This window comes from Idiotropiscis lumnitzeri, chromosome 5, assembly GCF_059441095.1.
Source record: "Idiotropiscis lumnitzeri isolate Australia: NSW breed Sydney's pygmy pipehorse chromosome 5, RoL_Ilum_1.0, whole genome shotgun sequence".
NCBI lineage: Eukaryota > Metazoa > Chordata > Actinopteri > Syngnathiformes > Syngnathidae > Idiotropiscis > Idiotropiscis lumnitzeri.
This window is the reverse complement of record NC_142395.1, coordinates 26,190,325-26,217,027: the sequence shown is the minus strand read 5'-3', so window position 1 is coordinate 26,217,027 and position 26,703 is coordinate 26,190,325. Positions and strand designations below refer to the sequence as shown.

General features: G+C 39.7%; 1 protein-coding gene across 2 annotated transcripts; it reads left to right on the top strand.

The window, feature by feature from the left end:
• Window positions 1-333: 333 nt before the first annotated feature.
• nedd4a (NEDD4 E3 ubiquitin protein ligase a) lies at window positions 334-25,079 on the top strand. 2 transcript variants are annotated; one of them, XM_088296102.1, is made up of 29 exons: window positions 334-524; window positions 1,471-1,544; window positions 2,215-2,293; window positions 2,394-2,432; window positions 3,241-3,294; window positions 12,709-12,759; window positions 13,156-13,217; window positions 13,340-13,442; window positions 14,227-14,390; window positions 14,481-14,589; window positions 15,160-15,294; window positions 15,799-15,882; window positions 16,250-16,369; window positions 17,501-17,704; window positions 18,264-18,341; window positions 18,424-18,478; window positions 18,569-18,627; window positions 18,713-18,778; window positions 18,855-19,084; window positions 19,458-19,579; window positions 20,417-20,487; window positions 20,598-20,693; window positions 21,006-21,079; window positions 21,170-21,230; window positions 21,324-21,383; window positions 21,464-21,571; window positions 22,119-22,215; window positions 22,342-22,414; window positions 23,087-25,079. In XM_088296102.1, the coding sequence occupies exons 1-29, from the start codon at window positions 477-479 to the stop codon at window positions 23,184-23,186; spliced, it is 2,676 nt and encodes an 891-aa protein (XP_088152228.1). In that variant the 5' UTR covers window positions 334-476; the 3' UTR covers window positions 23,187-25,079. The 2 variants fall into 2 exon arrangements, with proteins under 2 accessions (XP_088152228.1, XP_088152225.1); XM_088296099.1 differs by lacking the exons at window positions 334-524; window positions 1,471-1,544; window positions 2,215-2,293; window positions 2,394-2,432; window positions 3,241-3,294 and adding an exon at window positions 6,412-7,698 and having other exon boundaries at window positions 14,481-14,588; window positions 15,150-15,294.
• The last annotated feature ends 1,624 nt before the right edge of the window (window positions 25,080-26,703 follow it).

Sequence of the window (26,703 nt, the reverse complement as noted above, 5' to 3'; positions counted from 1 at the left end):
GGAGGGATATATATATATATATATATATATATATATATTAGTGTCAAATATCAGTCATTGTTCCGCGCTATTTTGATAAAAGACTCGTTTTCTCCGCTTTTTGGTCAGACAAGTGTTTTTGGGCAAAACCAACTCGTAGCCCTCCCTCAAATACTCGAAACAAAGTGTTTTTCTCGTGAAAGTCTCCGCTTTCGTTTGGTACGTTACGTGCGTCTATTGCCAGAGAACACAAAAGTCCAAGATGATTGAAGATGGTTAGGGTGTTTTCCTCAAGTAAAAGGCGGAGGAGGAGGAGGAGGAGGAAGCCCAAGGGGAGGCGGGAGGGATGGATCGAGGGAGTGACCGCCATGTCGCACTTCCTCGCGTAAACATACGGAGGAAATCATCTCAAGAGTCGCAACTACAAACCGCGCGGGAACCACAACAAGTGGCGTTTAACTGCTTTCTTCCTCCAGGAGGCGAAAGCTTGGAATATAATGGCCGCCCTTTCGCCGGAGATCCGAGAACTTGGGGGCAACGAGGAGGTAAAAGAAAGTCTAGCAACAGATTTTGGCGGCGGTGAACGTCGACTTTGTTCACGTGACCACTCCTCCTTCTTGCTAGCTTGCTAACGAGGAACTGCGAAGGTTTCTACAATTAGCCAATTAGCGTGTTTACGTTTCACTAGTTCCAAACGAGTACTTGTCGCCCAGTCTGCTTAATTAGTTGACGCGACTGTTTTTTTAAGAAAGTTGTTGCAGTATTTCGAGCTCAACAGTTATTGATCTCTAGAAGAACACTTCCTGTTTTGGGGCAACCCAGTCATGTCTTTCCTGTCAGTCATTGCGCAATCTTGTCATTCTCCTACACGTCATCCATATGTGACGTCAGAAGAAACTTTAACAGAAGTGTACGTGATGAAAGTCACAGGTTGTTTTTGGAATCACTCATTCTCTACTCCCTAATCACTATACAGTACTGGATATGGTATTTGTATGTAGAGAACTAAAAGTTATCGTGACAAAGTAAGCAAGGGAGTACACAAGTAAAAAGTTGTCACAAAAATAAATACTCAAGTAAAGTGAAAGTGTACATCCATGGGATAAAACTACTTAAGTACAGTATTTTAGTGGTGTACTTTAGCTTCTATCACTGCTAGTAAAACAATTAAGTACACTATAGAATGATTGTGGTGCACTCGTAAAAGTCTTCTTGGTAATTGTTTTCAAATGCTTGTGCCCCTTTTGCCCAACTAGCTTGCAGTGAGACTTTACGAGTAAATTATTTCATGTTTGACATTCCAACCACTAGATTGGCTGATGGAAGCCGAGTGATTCGATTATGTATTGTAAGCTATATAAGTATTTCACCCTCATCATTCTTTTCAATACAAGTCATCATTCATAGATTATAATTGAAAAGCACATATTGTTAATATTTTTTATAAAGATTGCATGCATAATTTCATTCTTTTATACTTGTTTATTTTAGGGTGAATCCAGAGTCCTTAAAGTCGAGGTTATTGCTGGGATCGGCCTAGCTAAAAAAGATATCCTTGGAGCAAGGTAAGTCAAATATTTGATGTACAACTAGTACAGTAATTATTGTCATATTGTGATCTTAAATTTTAATCAGTGCCGCACAAATTTTCAGGATGAAAAAAGATTTTTCCTACGCGTTACAAAAAAACTCCTGCAAATTTATTTATTTATTTATTTTCATGTTATTTTATTTTTCTCGAAGCTCTCTGACCTTTGAAATCCTTTTAGTTCCTCTGAGAGCAATGAAGGTTAATGTGTAACCGTTATATTAGTTACCCGCCACATTTTTATCTCGTAAAAAAAAAAGCAGTTTTCTAATAATTACAATTAGCATTTGAATTGCAGAATTTTACCAAAAGACAAAAAAAAAACTTGAGCAACCCAATGTTTACTGCTGATATCCAGAATTATTTATATTACTTTGGAAAACTGTAGTGAACCACCAGCTTGCTAATACATAACTAATGCACTGGACTAATGGGCAATATAAGACTGGATGTGGTTTTAATGTGCGTCACATTGACCCAACTCCTTGTGAAATCACTATTAAGGTCCATTTTGCGTGAAGTGAAAAGTAGCTGAGCCATTAACCATTATGTTAATGTTACTTTGGTCACCAAAAACTCATACACAACTGTCCTCTGCAGATCATTGTTTACTTCATGACCACATTTTTATTTTGTTTCTCTTGCAGTGATCCGTACACAAGACTGTCTCTCTATGATCCTTCCAGTGGAGAAATCGCAAGTCACCAAACTAAAACAATTAAAAAGGTGACTTCATTTGTATGCTGTTATGTGTTGTGTTGTGTACAGTATGTACTCATGTGGTTTTTTTTTGTTTGTTTTTTGCCTCGTCTGCTGTCACCTGAAGTCGCTGGATCCAAAATGGAATGAGGAATTCTATTTTAAAGTAAGTGGATATTGAATTGCAGCACATGACCATACTATCTGTCCACTTAGTGACTTCTTTGTCAGATATGCACGTCACACCCTGCCACTTAAGGTACATTAAGAGTTGAATGACTTCAGATTTTTTTGTAGTCAACGCTAAAGTAATGATAGCCGTGTCAATTTAGGTTAATCAGTGAGATTATTGATATATCTTACCGTCGTCAACTTGCTTTTTTTTTTTTTTTCCCAAGTTTTTTTTACTGCTGTATTTTCCGGACTATAAGCCGCTACCTTTTTCCAAGATTTTGAACCATGCGGCTAATACAAAGGTGCGGCTTTTCTGTAGATTAAAATACACGGAATAAATCTCATTTTATTGCACATAATGCCTCTGTCAACATGACTTTGACAGCTGCTTGTCTCAATCGCCTCATGTCCCCTAACCAATTGTAGCTTCTCCCGCTTCGTTCCTCTACCAATACACTTCAACAACACTTTAGCTAGCGCTGCTAGCTTAATGCGCCAATCCACCGCACCTGTTGCCGTAAAGAGTCAGTGTTGTTAATTCCTAAAAATGCAACAAGCAATCAATTTGTAAAGCGTCAACCTCTTAGTTTCTTCAAGAAAGCTAACGTGCACGTTCCAAGAAGGCTAGAAAACATGCAACCTAAAGCATTTGATGATGTGCTAATGCTAACCACTACTCCACCCTGCTTACATGAACGACCTGTGAACCTGAAATACTTTAGTTGAAACTTTTGGCACTGCTGAATCTGAAGCATTGTTGAACAAATCATTAATTGGTTCTGATCTCCTTCATATTTGAGGTCCATCCCATGAAGCACCGCCTCCTGCTGGAAGTGTTTGATGAAAACCGCCTGGTAAGTGATATGCATATTTGCAACCTCAAAGGAGTTGCCTTCTTGCCTGACGAGAATGTTACACAATGTTGTCCTTTTAATTGCTGCTCTGTACATGCCTGTCGGTGAGCATATTTGTGCAGGAGTCATTGTGCTGAATTTACTGAGAATATTTACAAGATGAGAACATTTAAACAATTGTATTTTTTTTTTTTAATGTTTTGCAACTTTACGCACCCGCGTGAAAGGATAGTTCTGATGTTGCTCCCTACAACACATTGACTAATGACAATTATGGTGCTGTTCCTGAGATTTTAGTGGCACAGTTTAGTGTTTCAAAGGAAGATTTTTGTACCCATTGAATTCAACCTATTGTAACAATATCGGTATCTGAAATCCTTTTTTATTTAGTTGGATAAAGCCAAGACTGCTTTGCAGGGTTACGTTAGGTTTGACTGCCTGTTATGGATTAAGCGGCCCTTATTTTGCCATGACGTACAGCACAGTGTTTGACAAACGCAACAGCTTATTATCTCAAGCTGTAAATATGGGTAAATCTAAAAAAGAAAAGAAAAAACAAACCCATTCCAACACACATTGCTTAAAGGTGTACAAAAAAATGATAGGAATTCTCATGTCCCTTGAGCTGTTGAACTCCGATCATAGGAATGTTCGATAATAGGTGGGTGTGTGAGCATGTGACTAGTTATTCTAGTTACATTAAAAGGATCCTTATCTTTTGCATAGTGATGGGAAAATGAAGCTTCAAGTTTGCGTCATGAAGCAGTTGTTGTATTTTGGAGTCTTCTCGATGGCACCGTTGCTTTAAAATAAAAGGTTTAAAAAATGGCAAGTCAGTGTGCTTTCAGACCAATGTTGAACCGAGAGTGCCATCTAAAGGAGTCCCAAAATACTACAACTGATTCATGAAGCAGATTTGAAGCTTCATTTACCCATCACTACTTTTGCAGCCAAATAAGATCACGCAAAGAGGTTAGCAATTGAACGTGTTAGCCGAAAATGTACTTTTAAAATATTGTTATGGTGGACATGAGAACCTTTCTAAATGTTCTAAACTCCTGATTCGATGCCTGCAACAAAATGCTGACCTGTCTAGAGGAAGTCCAAGTTTCACTTTCGAACAAAAATACGTTGTGATTGAATAAAAGTTCCTCTGCTCTACTCCAATTTGTTGTTTTCAACAACCAGTCAGGTAAATTGAAATCCACATGCTCAATTAATTGATTACGATACCCAGACAAAAACGGCTTCTAAAACACAGTGTATCATGCTCATATGTGAGTTTTTAAACCCTGAATCAAACAATGCTCTTGACCAGCATTCGCAGCGTTTTTCTTGGCTCAAATTGACGCAAAGCTGGCTGTAGTGTCCCGCTCAAGGCTTCTCCACTCTCCTCTCTGATCAGAAATGATGCCAAGTAAAAACCTTCCTTGATCTAAAATCATTATCTGTTGTGATCTGAGCCATGTCCAAGTTTCCAATAAGCAGCGTGTTTCTGCTTGCTTCATTTCTGTAAGCATTGTTTTTCATTTTCATTTCCAAAAGTCCTGCAATTGGCTGGCAAACAGCGCCGCCGACTGCCCGAAGATCGCTGTGATAGGCTCCAACAGCGGACAAGTGGTACACATAAGGGATGGTTGGATGGCTTTTCAAAAGTCGTTAAAAGTCACAAGAATCCTGGATATTTATTTTCTTTGGGTACCACCTGACTTGTCTTGGTACAGGGGCGGGGCTAGAAGAAATGCTTCTATTGATTGGTTGACTGCAAAATGTAGTTAATGGAAATAGAACAGGTTTGATTATTATTTTTTTTATAGCCTCAACTTGACCTTTTGCCTCCTAAATCTTTTTATGTCCTATATGTTTCATGGCAGCATATCCGGAAAGCGAGTGACTAATGTCTGACATTAAAACTTCAGGTTGTTATCCACGCTGCCCAAGGTTTCCTGATGATTTCACCGTCCAAATAATATTCAAACGTAATGGTGATCCTTTTGGCTTTTCCTGCTTTAAAATAAGGTCATGGAACTGCTACGCAGGTGTTGAGGTAATCTTTTTTTGATACATTCTGGTATTACCTCAGAGGCGGAGCGCTTCATTGTCCTATCACTTGTGACTGGACATAAATACACAGGCGTCATCCATTATTTATTCCGTGCCCCATCAATTAATAGCCGGTCACAAGGTTTAGAGCATGCTCATTTAAATAGCACAACCTGGTTCACAATAGCCCACCATTAATAAACAGCGACAGCAGTGAAAGGAAATCAGACCAGTACGGACTGTTACATGAGGTGTCATATAACAGCAGTCATGCCACAGTCAAATCAGGTCGCCCTTGCTCTTATCTTCTATTTTCTGTCGGGGGGCAGATCCCGTTACAGATTTACAACTTTATTTCTGTTGCTTGCAAAGTCGCACAAGTGAAGAACCGTTTCATGATATGAGACCAAGTGTTTTTGCACATTGTGATTTGGTTAACCGCCACTGATATCAAGAGATTCCTCTCCCTTGATTTCCTGAAATTCAATAGCAGCGGGTAAAAATATTTGTGGAGGCACCAAAGAGGCAGAAAGATTAGAAGCCTAGCCGCAGCAGGAAGTCGAGTCTTGAGTGGGAAGGCAGATGTAACAGTTTAGCAGCGCTTCGGTTTGAGGCGCAACTCTGAAGGATTCCGTTTTGATTTTGGTTTCGGCTCTTCTACTTGAGTGAGGCGACCGGACAAGACAGGCGCTGGAACCCGGGGTTCAACTTAACTAGCTGAAAGGTTAAGGTTATTAATCATTAATAAACATGAGTGGCAAAGTATCTGTCCTTTAAAATTCCAAATATTTTTGCTCTCCATTGAAGGCTTAAATCCTGGAATTGCTCTTGTTTCAAAGGTTGTGCGCTTGGCTCATGTCGCCAAACAGGAGCACTGACCTCCTCGGACTAAAAGTTGAGATCAGCCTGCAGTGGAATGTAGGATGTCACCAGAGCTATTTTGGCTATGTACACCCACTAATGATTGTGATCGCAAAGCACGGAGCAGTTGCTTGGCTTTGCTTTTCCCCCCCCGATCCCCAACTTTAATCATGCAGCACTCCTCCGTGCTGCAGGGGTTAGAGAGTTAAACGAATGGCACACCGGCTCCGTCTGGACTTTGCGTCAAGGAGAAGCCACACCGACCCTCTGTCAGAGTGCCTCAGCAGCCATGGTGAGGAGAGTGGAGTCATTTTGTCAGCTGATCGCCTCACAGAGAGTCTGGCGCGCAGTTCTCTACACTTCAAGGTGACTTCCCTGTCACCTGATTACGGGAATTTACAACGATATTCTTCAGTATTGATCCCGAGGGTTCAAACAAAAGGATGTAGTCAAAAAAGCGTTGTGCAGATCTCTCTCCAACCCTGCGCCACACTCAGTGGAGACCCGAATGGCACTGAAGGGGATGGAGACCCCCGGAGTGTAGAAACGGCAGTTGCAGGCTCTGATGGGGGTTCGTGTAGCAGCAGTATGGCCAGCGACGCCGGATACTGGAGTAGCAACAGTATCTTTGAGCCGGAGACTCCAGAAAAACGCAGGGCTACCGTACCGAGCGTTCTCTGCTGCAAGTCCAAAGTTCCCTTGAGACGTTGTTCCTCCTTGGTTATTTTCCCAAAGAGTCCCTGCAGCACGCCACCTGCTTCCCCAGTGAACCCAGTTACTCTTCCTGCTCTCCTCGGAACAAGAGCTCCTCTCCAGACATGTACCGCCGATTCACCGTGGGATGAAGAGGAAGTGACTTGGAAAGAGGCTGCAACGGCCACAACTGGCCAACATTGTCTGAAAGGAAACCCTTCATCTGACAAACATATGGTACATTTTAATATTCCTTTCCAAGACAAAGCCAAATGCCAAGTGGGCAGGAATAATGTGACGGAACTGTCATCATCTCATGATACCTCGCATCATTGCTCCAGGAGCGTTCTGCTCCACTTTGCCCATCAGAGACCAGTTCTGGCTGGGAAAGGAGCAGCTTCATTGTGTGAAATCAATGCGGGATTTCCTGATGCTCCCAATTCAGTCGCAGAGCCGGAGACTCAACGGGACACTGAGAAAAAACTGTACCGGAGTACCTCGGCTTGTTTGTTCTCCTCGGTGAAAGGGTCGGAGGAAAAATGCAGTGACTTTTCAAAAGAGCAGGAAAGCTTCGATCAAAACCGTTGCCCCCGCGCCATACAGCGGAGTTTTTCCTTGGAGGTGCCCTATTCGAAGACTGGGATTTCCTGTCATGTTTCAAACGCAAAACTTGGTAGTACACGCTCTCCTCACGTGCACATTCATCTGTCGCCATGGTGTCCAAGTAAATTGCCGAGCTTACCAAATGATGCAGACGAAAGCTGCAAAGGGGACAGTTTCGCAAAGATTTTCAGTCAGAGTGCAGAGGTGAGTGTCTTTGTTTGACGTTCACTGCTAGCTGAGCTGAAAATATATTTTCTTTCTTTCTGACGTCAAAGGCAAGCAGCTTTCATTTACCTTATTTTTTTTTTTTTGTATAATGTTGTCAAACCGGTTGAAGTAGATTCTCCGCTTCAAGTGACATTTTTCTGAATGAGTGCGATGAGCGTTGAGTCATGGAACACAATTTATGTAGCAGCAAAATACTGTGCTCATCTTAAGCTTAATTTAGCATGTTGATTGTCCAGTACTGTATTTATAGGACCCATTTAATGACGTTGAATATTTTGTAATTCAGTTCCGTATCACTCCACTGGTTTTGTCCCTGAAAGCTTTTATACTGACGTGAGTGCAACCAGTAGGAAAGATTGCTGTAGTCAACTAATTCACCACCAGCCGCGTCAAAAAATGGATTGGATCTTTGACGTCTTAAGCCGTCAATGGTAGTAAATGATTTAAGTAAAGTCAGATTCATTTATTTTACAGTAAATCTGTTTGCAATTTTTTTTCTCCCCTAAATTATTGAATCTAGAATGGCCTCAAGCAGTGATTGGTAAATGAAGCTTCAAATCTGTTTCATGAACCAGTTGTAGTATTTTTGGACTCCTGTACATGGCACTCTCGGTTCAACATTGAAAGCACACTGACTTGACTTTTTTTAAACCAACAGTGCCATCTACAGGACTCAAAAATACAACAACTGCTTCGTGAAGCAAGTGTGAAGCTTCATTTTCCCTTCAAGTATGCAACCTCCATTTAATATTACTCACAATATACCATTATTCTCTGCTCTCTGAGTAATCCCCCTAAGTATTTACCCGAGCTAATATTAGTGGTGAGAAAAGCACTGCCCCGTGCTGATATAAATAAAGTGCTTCTGAAATATTCCCCGTGACTCCAGATAGTCTGGTGCTCTGTAGCACGGCTCAGTCCCGTGGATTCAAATTTAACAGCGTGATACTAAAGCGGCACACAGTTCGAGCAACCATGTCTGGAAATGGGCTGGGATGGTTTTGGTGGGTGTCAATGTTGGCAGGGTGGGAGCCTGAGCCTTTCTCAGTAAAAGCTGTGGGTGCTCCTGTCATACTGTGTTTATGAAGGATCAGGTGTCAGCCAGCCCACCCCACCCCGTTGCATTTAGCATCTTGTCATGTAAGAGTCTGCAGTATTTGATGCGCAGCTATTTGAAAGTTCATCCTGTAAATCCTGATTTTTTTTTATTTATTCAGTTTTTTTATATATTGCGTGATCATGACAAATGATTTTTTATTTAAAATTTGATTTTTACGAAATTTTTTTTTTTCGGGTTTTTCCTTGAATAAGACCCCCCAAAAATAGTCTCAGCCCTTGAAGTATGAACATGAGCTGTTAATCAAAAAAATGACTCCCACCATAATTGATATCTGGTCGCCATTACGAATCCAGGTGCGTGGTTCACTTGTCACGAATCGCATTGCCCCTAAAGGATCCTTACTTTTTACGATCATTTCATAGATAAACTGGTAGTTCTGCATTTGCTCACACTCAGACGTTAAATACACAACCGTCGAACCTTTTGTTGCTAACTGTGCTGCAAACCAGAATTGCAGCGTGTGCTCAGGTATGTAAACAGTCTCGAAGAGGAATTAAAATGTGGCGTTTTACTGGCTGACGCTTGGATATTGTAAACACGTTCCCTGCGTCGTATGAAAGATGATCTTGTGTCGAGATTGCAATTTTTTTAGTCACGTCTGGACAAAGTTGTGTAATTGTTTTTATTTTATGTTTCGCTTGACTGTACCAACAGGGAAAGTCGATAAATATCTTAAAACAGACGTTTTTTTAATGCTGTTTATAATTCTAATCTGCCGTACTACGATTGATGTGCCAACATACAGCACTCGTGTCTTGAATCAAAGCAAAAAAAAAAAAATCAGCCAAATAAAAGCTCGTATCTCGAAAAACGCTCAAGTAGCATCATTTGTATCTCTATTTTGACTGATTGATTTATAGAAGACAATATCGTTTTTTGGTTGTTTTGTCGTCTGACATGTTTCGGCGAGTGTTTCGCTTTCTTCAGAGTGTCACATGACACTCGTCTTTATCAGATGAGGGCGTGACTTACCTGTCAAAAATGGTCACGCGAAACAAAAGAACCGAAAACAATATTGTCTGTGAAAAATGAATCGGTCACAATTTTGATAATAAGAAGAAGACAAAATGAACTTAATACAATTATCATTTGTAACCATGCTGTTCTGAAAAAAAAATTTGATCATGGGGGGCAATATTTATCAAGGAAGATTAGAATTCAGAATTTTTAAATTAATTTATTTATATTAACTAATGTATTTATTTATTTTTATTTATTTTTATTTATTTATAGATTTAAAATGACTTATTTATTTTTCCCTCCATAATTTATTAATGAATATAGAATGACTCAAGATACAATATAGTCCACATTAGGACTGGAAAAATTAGACGTAGGCCCTTATGGAAAATGTTACAACATGTTTATTACACAATCAGTTTAGCAGGGCGTAACTGTTAAAGATGAGTAAAAATGTTTTGGACACATGGGTCACCTCTTATCAGCACATGGATGATGTCATGAGCTAATGAACAACTGACCACAAGTTACTCAAACAAGACTCCGAATCAATCCCGTTGCCCATAACGGTTTCATGGAGTGGTAAGATGTCGTCGAAATGTCCGGCGAACTGCAATCACGAGAACATCTGCTATGTACAGCTTGACCTAAATGCCGTTAGAGGGTCGCTTGACAGGCTAAGTGTTGCAGTGCACCTGCCACCCGTTCTGTGAGGGGGGCATGGTTGTCTACATTTCCGAGTTCAAGTTGTAACTCTGCCAGATTCCATTCGGGGGTGTTAGCGTTGTTTGGAGAATTTAGCTGAGGAGGAGCAGAGCCCAGTAATTTTCCAAGCCTTGCCTTGCTATAATAAAATGTAAACATGTAACGCAGCAGCAGAAGGGCAGCTTGTTTTTTTTTTTTTTTTTCTCTGAGTTATTTATTAGATCATATCCTATCGGCGTTTCTGCTGATGATCAATTGAACAAATTTGACAGCGAATTTGTCGACGATATTTTGAAAATCACCTGATCAGGCTGGCTTCATTTTTGACACTTTGTTCTACTGGCGTTTCAATCACATTAGCCGGCTTGCGTGTCAGAAGTTGAAGTTTCACTTTCACAAGCTCTGCGTTCCACCTGTCAAGTCGTTAAAAGTTGCCAAGTAGAGATGAATATCGCTTACTTTGCTTCCCAGATGCCTCACCGGGTGGACACTTTGCCACCAACCTCAAAATTGAGCAGACTTTGGTCTCAGCAATTTTCCGACAGTATAATTTTGTCTTTGACTATGTTCATATTCATGTTACAGATATGGAAATCTCCGGCAATATGTTTTTTTTTTTTTTTAAACCAGCTGGGATTGTCATCACTGTCACTTTAACCGTTTATGAAACACTGCACTGACATTTCATTGAAAGGATCATTTTCCCCAATTAGGCTCAAGATTATTCATACAATTTGACTCTTGATCTTTTGAATCTGATGTTTACGAGAAGGTCAGGTTTTAACATGATCGAATTCAGCTGAGGTCGATTCGTGACGGGAGCAAACGACAACGAACTTGTAACCGTAGTTCTTAGAGGGGCAGATGGAGAAAAAAAGAAATTATTTACTGTTCATATTTTTTTGATTGTGTAAAAGTCAAGTGTGCCTTGACTGTCCTTTTCTTATTTTATTCCTCTTTTTGGATATTTTCCAATATTAGCCGATTAATTATAATACTGTAGATGTGTGATTGGACTCTCCAGGTCCCAGGGAGGAAACTGTTTCTTGAACTGAAAATTGTGACATGGAATATGCAACGCATGTTGACTGTCGTGTTTCCACTCGAGACTTTCCGAGCTTGGCTATTGGTAGGCTGAAGGATTCCCTGATCTATAGTTGCTCACGTAAACACTGTACTGCCGTTAGACACTTTGACCTGTCAGGCAGGGGTGTACATTTGGTGTCAAATTGACTAACTCTCCTGTGTTGTTAGCCCGAAGCATTTTGCTTTCTAAAATCTATGATGGCATGCGGTAATTACCGTATTTTCCGGGACAGTAAGCCGCTACTTTTCTCCCAGATTTTGAATCATGCGGCTAATACAACGGTGCCGCTTTTCTGTGGATTTTTCTTTCGCCAGTAGGGGTGCTCTAGAGTTCAGAAAATATGCTAAATAAATCTCGATTTTTTTTTTTTTTTTTTTTCTTTCTCTTGGGTCTGTTCTGTTTTAATGAGCAAAGTTGTTTCCGTGTTAAAAGACACTGTTTATGTACCTTTTATGTGCATTTGCAGTACAAAATCGTTCTGCACATGCGGCAGACTATTTTTTTTGCAACATATATATATATTTTTTTTTATTTTTTTTTATTTTTATTTTTTATTTTCCAAAATGAGTTGCTGATGCTTATATACGAGGTGTGTCCGGAAAATACGGTATTTGGTTTGTGTCTGATTTAAGCGCAATTCCATCTGTGTGATGAATTCTGGTGAACAAAACACTTTCTTCTAAGCAGAGATATATGGATTAAAAACATTTACGCTTTTGTTTAAATACCAGGCTTTTGTGATATAATCAAAGGAGACCAATATGGGTGATTTCAAAAGAATTCCAGCAATTACCATATTTTCCAGACTACACGTCGCTCCGGTGTATAAATCAAACCAGCCTAAAAATGCATAATTAGGTCGAAAAAAAAACCCATACACAAGTTGTACTGCACTATGTCGCAGTTTTTGTGGGTAATTAAAAAAAAAATACTCAATCAAAAACAGACATTTCATCTTTGATGGCAAGTTATAACATTTACATCACACTCTCAAAAGATTAATTAGTCTGATTTTGGAAATTTGATATCCACTGCACATAAGGCTGATGATTGAATTTATTTTTGTTTAATTTGTGTACTAAAAGTGTTTGTGTCTCCCTCTTTATCTTGTCAGACTCGTGATGACTTTCTGGGACAGGTGGATATTCCTCTCAGTCAGATACCAGTAAGTTACTGGCCACGTGCCGCCGCAAGTCCTGAGTTGATTGTTCTTTGCTGTCCATGGCCACCGCATGTAATTTGCTTTACCACACGAACACAAACCTCCGCTTCACCCATGTCTTACCATCACGTAAATATGAACACCCTCAGCCGTTGGGTCTGTTCCGCATCATTGTCACCAGTTATGGAAACACAGTCCAAGATGTTTATGTCACATTACTGCGTTTGTTTTATGGTCAACAAAATGTTCACAAATGAACCCTTACATGTACATGTGAACGTTAAGTGGTGGTGAACGTTTTAAATTTACTCAACAGTGCCTTGTCTTGCTTTCAATATTAAAATGTATTTTACTGTTTTTGGTTTGTTGTTTATTTCGTTTTATTTTTTTTTTCTCCAGACAAATAATTCACCCACTGCAAGGCCATACACATTCAAGGATTTTTTGCTTCACCCCAGAAGGTTGGTATCATTTCATGTCTATTTAAGCTTTTAATCTTGTGTTAAATAATTTTTGGGCTCATTTAAAAATATGTATATATATATATAAAAAAATTAATAACATCTTGTTTTTTTTTGTGCAGTCATAAGTCCAGAGTTAAGGGCCATCTGCGACTCAAAATGACCTACATGCCAAGAAACCCTGGATCAAGCGAGGAACCAACTGAGCAGACTGACAACACCGATGTAAGTGTGGCTTCCAAACAACTACTGTGTACCCCCATCGATCGAATTTCAGTGTTCTCTGCTATTCACACAAATTTGATGGAACAGAATAAAACAAGCCTGCACAGTGAACGGGCAAAACGTTCCAGGCCCAACAGTATTGAAGTCAAAATCTTCCATCAAAGAGACTTGCACCTCATTTAAACTCGTTAAACGTGTAAACTGATTAAAACACTCTTATTATAACACACTTTTTAAAGTATTGCCTGTTGTCACTTTCTCCGACAAGGCTGCATAATCCCCCAAATTAAAGACAAAGCCTGCTTTCTCTTACCAATTTGAAGTTGATTAAAAAACAAAAGCGCTTAAAACATTAACACCAAAATGTTGAAATGAGAATTTCCTCATGAGTTGACTAATGTCCTAATTAACTACGGAGGACACTTACCATCACTTTCACCCTGTTGCCATTCAAGTGCATGTTTGTGCTTACTGTGTGTATGAATGCAGTCTGTCACTCAATTAAGTGATAGCGGTACGCTGACCGCGCTCCTGGAAAAGCCAGCGAATCGCTGGCATTTCCAAGACTTGAAAATTTTCAAAAATTTCCAAGTACACATGCACACACTAAAAAAAAAAAAACAGCATTTCTTGACATTTACAGTTGACAAACGACCATCCAGACCAGGGGTGGACAAACCTTTTTGATTGGTGGGCCACAATGGGTTCTAAAATTTGTTTATACAAGGAGACCACAGCATGAATTTGGCATACAGCATAGCAAAATGTTTTGCTTTCCGTGCAGCCCCCATGGGAGTTTTTGGAATCTCAGGACATGTCAGGCCCCATGCAGAGTGAGCAGACACCTGTTCTGCCGCCGGGCTGGGAGGAGCGTCAGGACAACCTAGGAAGAACCTTCTATGTCCACCACGAGAGCAGAACCACACAGTGGAGGCCCCCGACGTTACAGTTAAGACATAATGATGACGTAATATTTCTGGTGCGGGACATATGGCGTGGTCTTGACGGTCGGAGTGTATTTTTGTCTCTCCTGAACAGTGACTCTAATGCAGACACAAGGCGACAAAACAGTGCAAGACAGAGGGCGCAAAATTATATTACACGCAGACAGATCTCTGACCCCGATGAGACGACTGCACAAGATGAGGTATTTTCTTATTTTTGTCCTGTAGATGGCACTGTTGCTTTAAATAAAGGGTTTAAAAAAATGTCAATTCATTGTGCTGTTGAACTGAGAGTGCCATCTACAGGAGTTCAAAAATACTACAACTGGTTCATGAAGCAGATATGAAGCTTCATTTACCCATCACTATTGTGCGCTATTGGTATTGTGAAACCTGCCTGGCAACACGAGCTAGTGGAATACTGATTGGATTAAAAACTGTCACCTAAAACTTCAACGCTAGGATATCGTATGTCATCAATGTGAAGAATATCATCATTTTTTTCTTGATTATGTTCGGCCAGCAGAGAAGGCCTTGACGGCCCGCCACTATCTAGATGTTATATAACACTATATAACAAAAAATTAAGTTTTTCGGTTTGTTTGTTAGTTTTACCCTAAATTGCAGCCTACGCATTTTGTTGATCGTACAATGTTGATCTGAATTTGATTACCAGTAGCTGTTCATCCCAAGATTGAGTTTTTCTGTTTTTTTTGTTTTTTTTTGTCTGATCGCAACATGTGCTTAACTGTCCGACTGTCTTGGAATGGGAGGTTTTTAGTGAAGATGAGGTCGAATCGAACCAGGGCAGCCAGCTCACATCGCCCCCACATCAGATTCCCCCGGAGATACGGATGTTGACTGACGAGCTAAGAAACCTTTATAGTCCAGTGGCCACATCTCAGGTGGTGAGTCATTTCTTTGTTACATTCCTCTAAACAGGATTTACCGACCTTTTTCAAGATGAGAGCTGCTTCTTGGGATACACACTTCTGAAATAACACATTTGCTCCAAATAAAATAATACTATTGTTATTAATTATTCATATTAATTAATGTGCAAACGCTGATCATAACAATAAATTCATTTCTGACAATAGTAAGGAAACAGATACTTATAAATTTGCAACACTTTATTTCTATAAATCTCTACCAGTGTTTACATTTTCAAATGATCATTTCTACAACATGACAGAAAAATCACAAAGTCCAATCATTGGTAAGCTATTTATTGTTTTTGTTTTTTTTAGAACTCATATATTAATCCACAATGTTGGTGACACCTGCCCTAAGAATACACAACTGAAGTTATAGCAAAATATAATCAATGTGAATTATGTGCCTCAGAGATGCCAGGATGGACACTAATGGATAAGTCTTGTCGTTGATGTTTTCCTTCTCTCTGCTTGCAGGATCATGCATGTAATTCGAACCATTCCATTCGCCTAAGAAGTTTTCACGCATCACCTTCAGAGGAGCATCCTCCTAATTCAGTGGTATTTCTCTCCTTTATGAAATCATTTGCTTCCTAACATTTACTAATTCCTCTTTATGTTGAAATCTTTTTCGCGTTCAGGGTGTACCCCGCCTTGGTCAGGGATTTTCTTTTTTTTTCTAAATCAATTGTGCGTCTGAAAATTAATTGAATTGTGGCGGTTTAGGATTAAACTGTTTTTAATTATTTTTGATTTCCTCATTCCTAGGTTGTAATAATTGTTTCTTTATCGTTGACATTTCATCGGGTTGTTACCAACCGTCTTATCTGTGGCATTTCAAACTCAGAACACATTTATTTTTTGCTCTACTGGGACTTTAAGGATTCCGACAGTGATCGCTATTATTTATTTTCTTATTATTGAATAGCTGCATCGGACCTCGAAGGGGCTGCCTCCAGAATGGGAGGAAAAGAGGGACAGTAAAGGAAGACGTTACTATATCAACCACAGTACCCGAACCACCTCATGGATACGACCCCAATTACAGGTAGAGCATTTTTATTTTGATTCAAGGCCCTGTAAAATAAGTTTTTCGAATTGTATAATAATATGCGAAGGTAAGTGCTGAAAACAGAAAACAATTTAGTACGGAATTGTTGCGACTTGAGGAAAAGGGGTAAAATCTTTTTTTTTTTTTACTTCATCATCCACACAGTAGAGAAACTTTTTTATTTATTTATTTATTTATTTATTGATTTTTTTTTTTTTTAATGCTCGCTAGCCCATGGGCTAACACGCTAACAATCCGCTGAGCTAGCCCGCGGCACGGCCATCCAATATGTCAACACCTCGCTGTGTTGTGTGTTGATGCCCACATAACAGAGACATTGAAGGTAACGTTAACTGTTTACTATATTCACCAGGCTGGGAGCTAATGAGCTGCACACACGAGAGCACATACTGTATGATCCAATGTGTTTGATAAACAGGTGACGGACAAGCACGGTTTGTTTTCAGTGCCTTCGAAGGACAAACCCACGCCGTCCTACAGTTGGAAGGCAAACGCTATTTTTATGACGTTGGAGCCTTATTTTATTCATTTGGCCCTTTTTTTTTTTTTTTATTAATCAGTTTTGGCGGGTTTGATGTATTTTTTTGACACTGGTGTGACGCAGGTGTGAGCAAACTACGGCCCGGGGGCCACATGTGGTGTTGTGATATGCCTTAATGTGTCCGTTGCTACACAGTTGCTATGGTCCTTTTAAGCTCTGTTCTTTTATGATGTCATATAGGCTTGATTCCTTGAGTATTTAAGAGCAAGTTATTCAGAGACGCACCGTCAGTCCGTCAAGCTTTCTCCGTGTGAGGATGTCAGCCATTTTCCATGTGTTCTGAATCCAGGCCTGCTTGTTATTACTTGGAATTTTGCATATAAAGACTTTTACGTCGCCACCTCCGTCTCCTGTCTGCTTTTGGGTCCAAACCCCACTCCTCACGTGACATTACCAAAACACTCCATCCATGTGCTCCTGCTCCAGCCCCTCTGTTAAATTTTCGAACCTATTGTGGCCCGCCAATCAAAAAGTTGGCCCACAACTGCTTTACAGGGTCTTCAATAAGTTGCAAAACATGCAGGCTCGCTATAACATCTCTTTAAATGTTCTTCTTTTCCTTAAAGAGAACAAATTCCACACCAGCGGCTGCACAGAATAGTGTTAATACACCACCCATGCCGTCTGCATCCCCTGAAGCGTCTTCCCAGCAGACTCCCAGCCGGGAAGCCGCATCTGAGTCTGGCTCCATGCCAATTGGCTGGGAGGTCCGCAGTGCTCCCAATGGAAGACCCTTTTTCATTGACCACAATACGAAGACTACTACCTGGGTGAGAATTGAAGATGTACTGTCCTTTTGTAAAAGTTGTTGGCCATCGTTAGATTTGTTAGATTAGCGCAGTGCTTTTCAATTATTTTCTGTTACGCCCCCCCCCTAGCGAGAAGAAAACAATATGCAACGCCCCCCATTCTTTGCCGCAACTCTAAATAATCGCATTTTCGTTTCAAAACAAACCTACAGCGTAGAGTTAATACTCGCTGTGCACAATGGGAAGTGAGCGCGCCACTGCCAACTACTGGAGTGGATGTGCAATTACACTTTATTGTCATACGGCGTAAAAAATGATCCTCCTCCAAATTATGTTGCAATCAGAGCGTCCTAACTAATTTCATTGCGGATACTTGATTTTTTGGTGACGAGGCTGCACGGCAGTGCTCGTCCCTCGTCTAGGAATTTCTTACATTCGGTTCCATAGAAAAAAAACAATTGGTCGGGAATTGTGTGTACTTCAAACCATGGGTGGATGAGGCTCACTTTATACAATTAACTCAACCACTTACATAATCATTTCCCGTTTGAGTGAAACAAGTTTGTTTGCGTCTAACCAGAAAGATCCCAGGCTTACGACTCCCGTCCACGTGAGGAGGAGAACCTCACTTGACCCTGCCGATCTTGGACCATTGCCAGTAAGTTCGCACAATAGATGTATTGAAAGTTTGTTATTTTTATGCTTGTGTGAGCTTTTGTTGACATTTTTATTTTCTCCAGCCTGGTTGGGAGGAGAGGGTCCACACGGACGGGAGGATATTCTACATTGATCACAGTGAGCGTCTCATCTTATCGGCTTTACAACTGATCATAGTTATCTATGTTTTTTTTTGTGCGCTAAAATTCTTTGATCCATATTTCATAGACACTAAAATCACTCAGTGGGATGATCCAAGACTACAAACCTCAGCCATAACTGGACCAGTAAGTATCAATTGTGTCTCACATTTAAATCGTTGAAAATGGAATCACTGATTGATTTTTTTTTTTCCTGTATGCTTGGTGACAGGCAGTGCCTTATTCCCGAGATTACAAACAGAAGTATGACTACTTCCGCAAGAAGCTGGAGAAACCAGTGAGTGTTGTCAACCTTTTCTGAGCAATCTGTTGGTGTGTTTTCTAATTAGGAATATACATATATTTTATTTTAGGTCAACATCCCGAATAAATTTTCCATGAAGGTGAGACGAAATGCGGTGCTGGAGGACTCGTACCGGCAAATACTCCTCGTTAAGCGGCCAGATTTGTTGAAAGCGCGACTGTGGGTGGAGTTTGAGGGAGAAAAGGGGTTGGACTATGGAGGTTTGGCTCGGGAGTGGTTCTTCCTCATGTCCAAGGAGATGTTCAACCCCTACTACGGACTCTTTGAATATTCTGCCACGTGAGTCCAAATCCGTGTTGGAACACATCCTTAACTCATTCAAGCCATAAAATGTATATATACAGGTTTTCAAAATTGTAGTCTCCGCCTCCCAAAGACGTATTTATACGTCCTGGTTTTTTTTTTTTTTTTTTTCATCATAGCTCCATATTTTTATATCTTTAGAACACAATATTCTGAAGGCCTTGCAAATCAGTCAAAATCCAGAAAAAAATGTGATTGAGATGTTTCCTCTCGTGAAAATGGCTGGGATTAAATGAGTTAAGCAGTGTGGAAATGTTTATTTTAGCACATGAATAAGCAATGAGGTGGGTCATCTAAGATAATATTATGTCTTTAAATAACAATAATTCTGATGATCTCGGTTTTACAGGGACAACTATACGTTGCAGATTAATCCCAACTCAGGTCTATGTAATGAGGACCACCTGACTTATTTCAAGTGCATTGGCCGTGTGGCAGGCATGGCAGTCTGGCATGGGAAACTGCTTGATGGTGAGTCGTGGTTCACTTTAGTATACTGAATTCACAAAAAGTTGGAATATTAAATTTTCAGGTGAAATTTCAGGAAGAAACAGACCATTGCGTGGGACCCCCAAACATTTGATACAAACCGATTAGTCGTCTTTGATTTAAAGCATAGTTTTAATTCATGCACTTGAAAATACAACATATGTTTGCTCTTCACATGTTATATAAATTGAATTATTGTGCTGCTGTCTTGGCCAGACTTGCAAAAAAGATTCTGAATCTCAATGGAACTATTCTTGTGGTTAAATAAGGTTGAAAAAAAATAAAAATACGCAACCTATTCACCACAAAGATGTGAGTAAAAAGGCTGTCGAAATGAGATTCTGTAATAAATGTTGATTATTGTTCGATTTTCTATCATGACTTATTTGATGATAATCCTAAATAAATAATCCTACTTTATCTAGTTGAAGAAATGGTTACATTTTCTCATGAAGTTCAACCATACCATAACTTAATTTAACAGTCTCTAAAAAAAAATAAAAAAAATAAAAAATCTGTGCTTTATTATTGTTTGCACAAGTTGGAGCCAAATGGCAATATTTTGTTGAATTGGTAGTTAAACTGCTATTATCATGCAGTTTACATATTGGCATCATGAGAAAAAAACACCTAAAAATTAAAGTTCATTGAAGGGAAGTCAACAGGTTGCTCTAAAAATGCAGACAGACTGGAAGAGTCACTGAAAGGCATAAAGTAGACGTCCATGGAAGTTTTCAAGGATCAAAAAAATTGTTTAAGGATTTTAGGACTGGAGACAAAATGAACGATTGTGACCTTATGTTGTTATTGTGCATCCAGCTTTCTTCATTCGGCCTTTCTACAAGATGATGCTGCAGAAATCCATTACCCTGCAGGACATGGAGTCTGTCGTAAGTGTCCAAATTGAAGAACTCTTTACGTTTACATTCTGTTATGGCGAATGACGAATTCCTTACAAATGAACTCATGATTTATTTAATTTTCTTTGCGGTCAAATCAGGATAGTGAATATTTTAATTCACTCAAGTGGATTTTGGAGAATGATCCAACTGACCTGGATTTGATGTTCACCATTGATGAGGAACTCTTTGGACAGGTCGGTTCTATGCCATATGTTTTCCTTATTACCTCCTTATAGTGACGAGTAAATGAAGCTTCAAATCCGCTTTGTGAACCAGTTGTAGTATTTTTGGACTCCAGTAGATGGCACTCTCGGTTCAACATTGGGCTGAACGCACACTGACTTGCCATTTTTTTTAAACCTTTTATTTAAAGCAACAGTGCCATCTACAGGACTCCAAAATACAACAACTGTTTCATGAAGCAAACTTGAAGCTTCATTTTCCCATCCCTACCTCCTTATGTGATATGTTTCCCGTGTAATTCATATCCCGTTTGCCCTCATCAGACTCACCAGCATGAGCTGAAGCCCAACGGTGCAGAGATTGTCGTCACAAATGAAAACAAGAAGGAATACATCCAGTAAGTAACTGGAAACAAAAATTCCGTTCAAATCAATCCAATTTCAAGCCGTTATTAAATTGCACATCGCTCACATTTTCCAATCAACAGTCTGGTGATGCAGTGGCGCTTTGTAAACCGAATCCAGAAGCAGATGACTGCATTTAAGGATGTAATGACACTTTTTCATCCGCAAAAAAAAAAAACTTTTACTTTTGACATTTTTAAAATGTGAGTAATAATCTTTGCGTGCTCTTATTTCCAGGGATTCTTTGAGTTGATCCCTCAAGATCTGATCAAGATCTTTGATGAGAATGAGCTCGAGGTGAGTTTTCTTTCCATCTCTGATTCTGTAATTCATTTTACGAACATGACGAATGAATCTGTTTTGTTTCTCGCCCACAGTTGCTCATGTGCGGTTTGGGAGATGTGGATGTGAACGACTGGAGACAGAACACCAAGTACAAGAGTGGCTACAGCCCCGATCACGTCGTTATCCACTGGTTCTGGAAAGTAAGTTGACATTCCATGCCCGAAGCCACAAAACCATGGACTTTTGCTGTTGAGCTGAGCGTTTTGTACAAATGCAAACCACCCAATGCCGAAGTGAAATAAAAACGTAACTAAAAGCCAAGTTTCGTTTTTTCAAGATAGAAGCTTGAAATCTGCTTCATGAACCAGTTGTAGTATTTTTGGACTCCTGTAGATGGCACTCTCGGTTCAACATTGGGCTGAAAACACACGGACTTGACATTTTTTAAACTCTTTATTTAAAGCAACGGTGCCATCTAGAGGACTTAAAAATACAACAGCTGGTTCATGAAGCAAATTTGAAGCTTCATTTTCCCATCACCACTGTATGATTTTAGGGAGTGTCGTAGAGTCGAAAACAAATTCCATTTATTTATTTATTTTAGGCTGGAACGGATTAATTTCAAATGTAATTTACATCCCAAGGCCACTATAATTATAATCTCAAAGGACTTTGTGCTGCAGGGTGAATGTTTGCTATTGTTCCATTTCAAAAGAGCTTCATTATTGTTCTTCTGTCTTTTTGTAGGCGGTATTGCTGATGGATGCCGAAAAACGAATTCGTCTCTTGCAGTTTGTGACAGGAACCTCCCGAGTCCCAATGAACGGTTTTGGGGAACTCTATGGTGAGATGCATTAGTGACGCACCGCAGTTTGGGTCCACACATTTGCATTCTTTCTCTGAATTGCTGTTTCTCACGTTTGATGAACCTGTAATTACCCTTGTGTTTGTCTGAAATGTAATTTTCCAGGATCTAACGGGCCGCAGCGCTTCACCATCGAGTTGTGGGGAACGCGTGACAAACTCCCCCGAGCACACACATGGTGAGCGATCCTCCTCGATTTCCTGTCAAATAGTCATGGGAATTTTATTCATTTTATCAAGGGATTGGCTTCTCAGGAGCGTGAATAGGCAAAAATACTATATAATATTCATATAATTTAAAAAAATTATTGAATATACTAATCAAACCATGCTGCCTTTTAAAGTTTCGACCTTTTCAAATTCCAGTGAATGTGTGCAAACGAGCATTAGGTTGTGGAAACTTTACAAGGCACATCGCTAAGATTATCAGTATTTAATGCTGAAGGTCTGGTTTTCGTTATTTTATGTCTCATGCTCCTTGCTCGACTCATTTGAGAAGTTGAAGGGATTAAAAAAAAAAATGACAATGACATTTTAGCAGTGTTTTGGCGTCCTCTAGTGGACTCATGTTGTAATTTGCTGTTTAACACTTCCCTTGAATGCATGCTTCCTTATTCTTCATCCAGGTCCAGCGTGGTCTTTGGTATACTATTACGACAAATAAATGTTACTACTGAGGCAAACTCCGCTTGTTAAAAACTGTGTGCTACTAGTACAAGTTCATATTGTGTAGTAGTTCTCAAAAATGTTCATCTAGTACCATCTAAAAAAAATATTTGGCGCTCCAGTATCACAAAAGATTTCATTTTGGATTGTCTTTCTTTTTTTTTTTTTTTCACTCCCCCATCAAGCTTTAACCGTCTAGACCTTCCACCCTATGAGTCCTTCGAGGAACTGAGGGAGAAGCTTCACATCGCCATCGAGAATGCACAAGGCTTTGAAATTGATTAATCAATTCATTGTCACAAAAGTGGGAAGCCATGTGACGCCGGATGTTGTGACGTTCCAAATCACAGCCGGCAGCAGCCGTCAGACGCACGAAGGACCGACAACTCAAGGAATGACAACGTCTGGAATGACAGGTGTCATATCTCTACTAGTGTTCTGAAGTTTACAAATCAGAATCTTTTCACCTTAAGTGAAATGACAAACACTAACCATGAGACCAGAGCCATATTCAGGCTTTTCAGGGTGTCTCCGGAGTTGCCCCCATCGCTTCGATTATCTGTATTATTATTTTGAAACTTGTGAACCATCGAATTTGTTTTTTTGATTGAATGCAGATTTAAATCAAATTATATATATATATATATATTTTTTTTTAATGGCCATTTGGGGGCCGAGCAGCGCGGGACCCTGTGTAAGCCTTTGCATTATTCCAACCCTGCATGAGACTTTCTTATAACCAGATAATACGTTTCATGCCTTAGCTTTCACGTCACTGTTTTTTTGAAAGTTGTCCTTTTACTTCACTTTATTAAAGTAAGGCCATGTACAAAGTAAAGAGTTAATTGTGTAAATAATACAAGCATCGTGGGTCCAGGTGTGGAATCACTGCCCACAACTAAAAAATATGACAGTGAAGTCGTCCACAGTGATGCCTTGAGATACAAGTTTACTCACATCTCAAGGCACCACTGTATTAATTAGTAGTAATTAAATCTACTCCCACAAGGAAGTCTTTTCTAAGAGAAAATAATCTACATTTAAAAAAAAAAATAAAAAAAAGGATGCTGTAAGCGTCTCATAACTAACAAAATTCAGATTGTTTCTTTGAAGTTGAATGCTTTTACAAAATTCATTCCAGTATATTAGACACACTGAGGTGGGGAGTGTATGCGCCTTAAATACAGAAAAATGTGCGGGTTATGTGCAAGTAAGCCAAGTATATGTCTAGTATATCGGGTTTAAAACGTACCAATGCCAGGACCAGCAGTTCAATGCTCGACTTCCGTGTCTGCGTACAGATGCCAAGACGTTTGCGTATGTTACGATACTATGCATCAGATGCTTCTGTTCAGACACGCAAACTGTTGCCTACAAAATGATGAAGCTTTTATTATGGCTGCACAAGTCACTCAAGCTGAAAAAAAAAAGTCATTGGTGAACCGCTACAAAACTTTTTCAAAATTTTCTTCTGCTTTATGCTCATTGTCATCTCTTATACGACCACGTCTACTGTACGTGTGTAAGATGTTTGATACTTCTTCGCTGGACGGTAGCTTTGCAAAAAGAACGTGACTGAATCATTTATCAGGAATCTAATTGCAGCGCTCCACTTAAGACAAAAGTTTATGAGCATTGAATAACTGTACTGTACATGTCATACTGTTTATTCAAGATAGGCTTGTCATACCGTGGTATAAGTAGTAAGTTTTTAAACCGGGTTTTTATTGCTCTCGTCACGGACAACAAAGCTCTATGACGCTTTTATAAAGTTCCGCACGTTGTTCGTACCAACGAGTCTTACTTCTGAACTGCCACCTGCACACTTCTTAAAATGATCCTCTGCTTCAATTGCACCTGTTGAAATGTTTACATGTGAACATTGCTGAAGTTAAGCACATTCTCTTCTTTCTCTCTCTCGTATTTAAAGTGATATATCGCCTCTTTTTCTTTTTGTTCTAATCTTGAAAAAGCAAGTACTGTTAAAATGTGCATTTTGTCTATGAGATAATATCACGTGGAATAACAATTTTGCATTATAGCAGACATTCGTGCTATATAATGTATGTTAAAACACTTTAAAGCATGGAATGAAATGTTAGTTTTCAAAAATCGAAAAATTGCTGAAAACGCCAACAAATAGAGATATATTTGACTAATAAAGAAATGTAAAAACAACTCTGCCTCATATTTGTGGACGTGTGATTTGTTTCAGATTTTCTCAGTTGCATCCTATGATTGATTTGCAAAGGATTTTCAAATGAATGACGTCATGTTCAAGAATAGTAAACCAAAATTTTAAGACTTTCATGCTTGAGAAATCGTTTGAGAATTTATTCAACATCCTGAATATCCATCTTAAGGTCCGTGTACCGTGTAATGTTTGTTATCACTCGGCACACTAGGATAAGGACTAGGGTAGGCGTGGGCAAACTACGGCCCGGGGGCCACATGCGGTAAACGTTTTAAAAAAATTTGATGAATAAACCTTGTTAATGTTTTATTTTCTAAACACTGTGGTTTTTCAAAGACTGATACCAAAAGGTTACCAAAACACTCCATCCATCTGCTCCTGGTCCGGTCCCCTCTATCAAATTTCAGAACCCATTGTGGCCCGCCAATCAGAAAGTTGGCCCACCCCCTGGACTAGGGTATGCGAGTAAAATGACTTTGTCTTACTGTTTTTTTTCCCCACTACTAGTTCCTGGTCAAAGGCAGTAGTGGAAATATATTATTGGTAAAACAGTCACCAGCTTACCAGTAATGGTAGTCGTGCGAAGATGCCAACTAGTTTACAGTTTTGCCTGACTAGTAACTTGTAGTTGTGACAAAGAAATATTTTGTATTTTCCGGACCGTAAGGCGCGCTTGCATATAAGCCGCACCAACGCCTTGAAAAAAAAAAACTTGATATACAAGCCGCACCAGGCTATAAGCCACAGTTTTCTATCTTGGAATTTTTTAAAAAAAAAATAGTAAATATTTTCTGAACTCTAGAGCGCCCCTACTGGTGAAAGAAAAATCCACAGAAAAGCCGCACCACTGTATTAGCCGCATAGTTCAAAACTGAGGAAAAAAGTGGCGGCTAATAGTCCGGAAAATACGGTAATGCAGTAGTGAAAAATAAACCTACTGAGACACTTTCTACAAGTGCACCACAGTTGTTTCACTCGTGTTCTAAATTATCTTACGAGTAAGGACGAAGTGCCTTCCAGTTCACGGCCCTCAAGCTGGATAGCAAAGATATGGAATAAATATTCCAACAGCTTTTCATAAGACACACACACATACACAATTGAATGTGACTGCTTCTATCACACTAATGAAATTCCCTCCTTGTTTTTATACAGCCTCACTCCTCACACGTTTACTCTTAGCAAGCACGTGCTCCATGGTGTGGACTCTTCATCATCTTCATGGTGGGAACCTTTTGTGTCCTCCAACCATATTTTCTCTCGGAACCCCCCACCCTCCCTTCGCCACCCCTTGATGTGGCACTAAAATAACCCTCCTCCCCCCTTCACGGGGGTCAGAGGACAGGTCACACACGATTCAGGCCTGAATTTCGGACACGGCTGAGGTCAGCGGGGATCCCCTACTGGGATCCCTTCTCTATTTTCCCCTTCCTCACAATCTCACCCGCATTCCTAATTTTTGCTTCATTGATCTGGTTTTTGTAGAGGATAGGCCTCATATCGGCCTACAAGCTGTGCTCTTTTGGGGTTGTGGGAAGTAACAGAGTACAAATTCTTCATTTCCATACTGAAGCAAATTTGCCGCATTTTGTTTCATTTCATTGGCTG

Excerpts from the sequence above, each read along its gene's own strand:
- nedd4a (XM_088296099.1), top strand. The coding sequence starts at position 6,412 with ATGGCACACCGGCTCCGTCTGGACTTTGCGTCAAGGAGAAGCCACACC. Across the intron at positions 15,295-15,798 it reads CAGTGGCCACATCTCAGGTG|GATCATGCATGTAATTCGAA; the intron begins GTGAGTCATTTC and ends CTCTGCTTGCAG. Across the intron at positions 21,231-21,323 it reads AGATGACTGCATTTAAGGAT|GGATTCTTTGAGTTGATCCC; the intron begins GTAATGACACTT and ends TCTTATTTCCAG.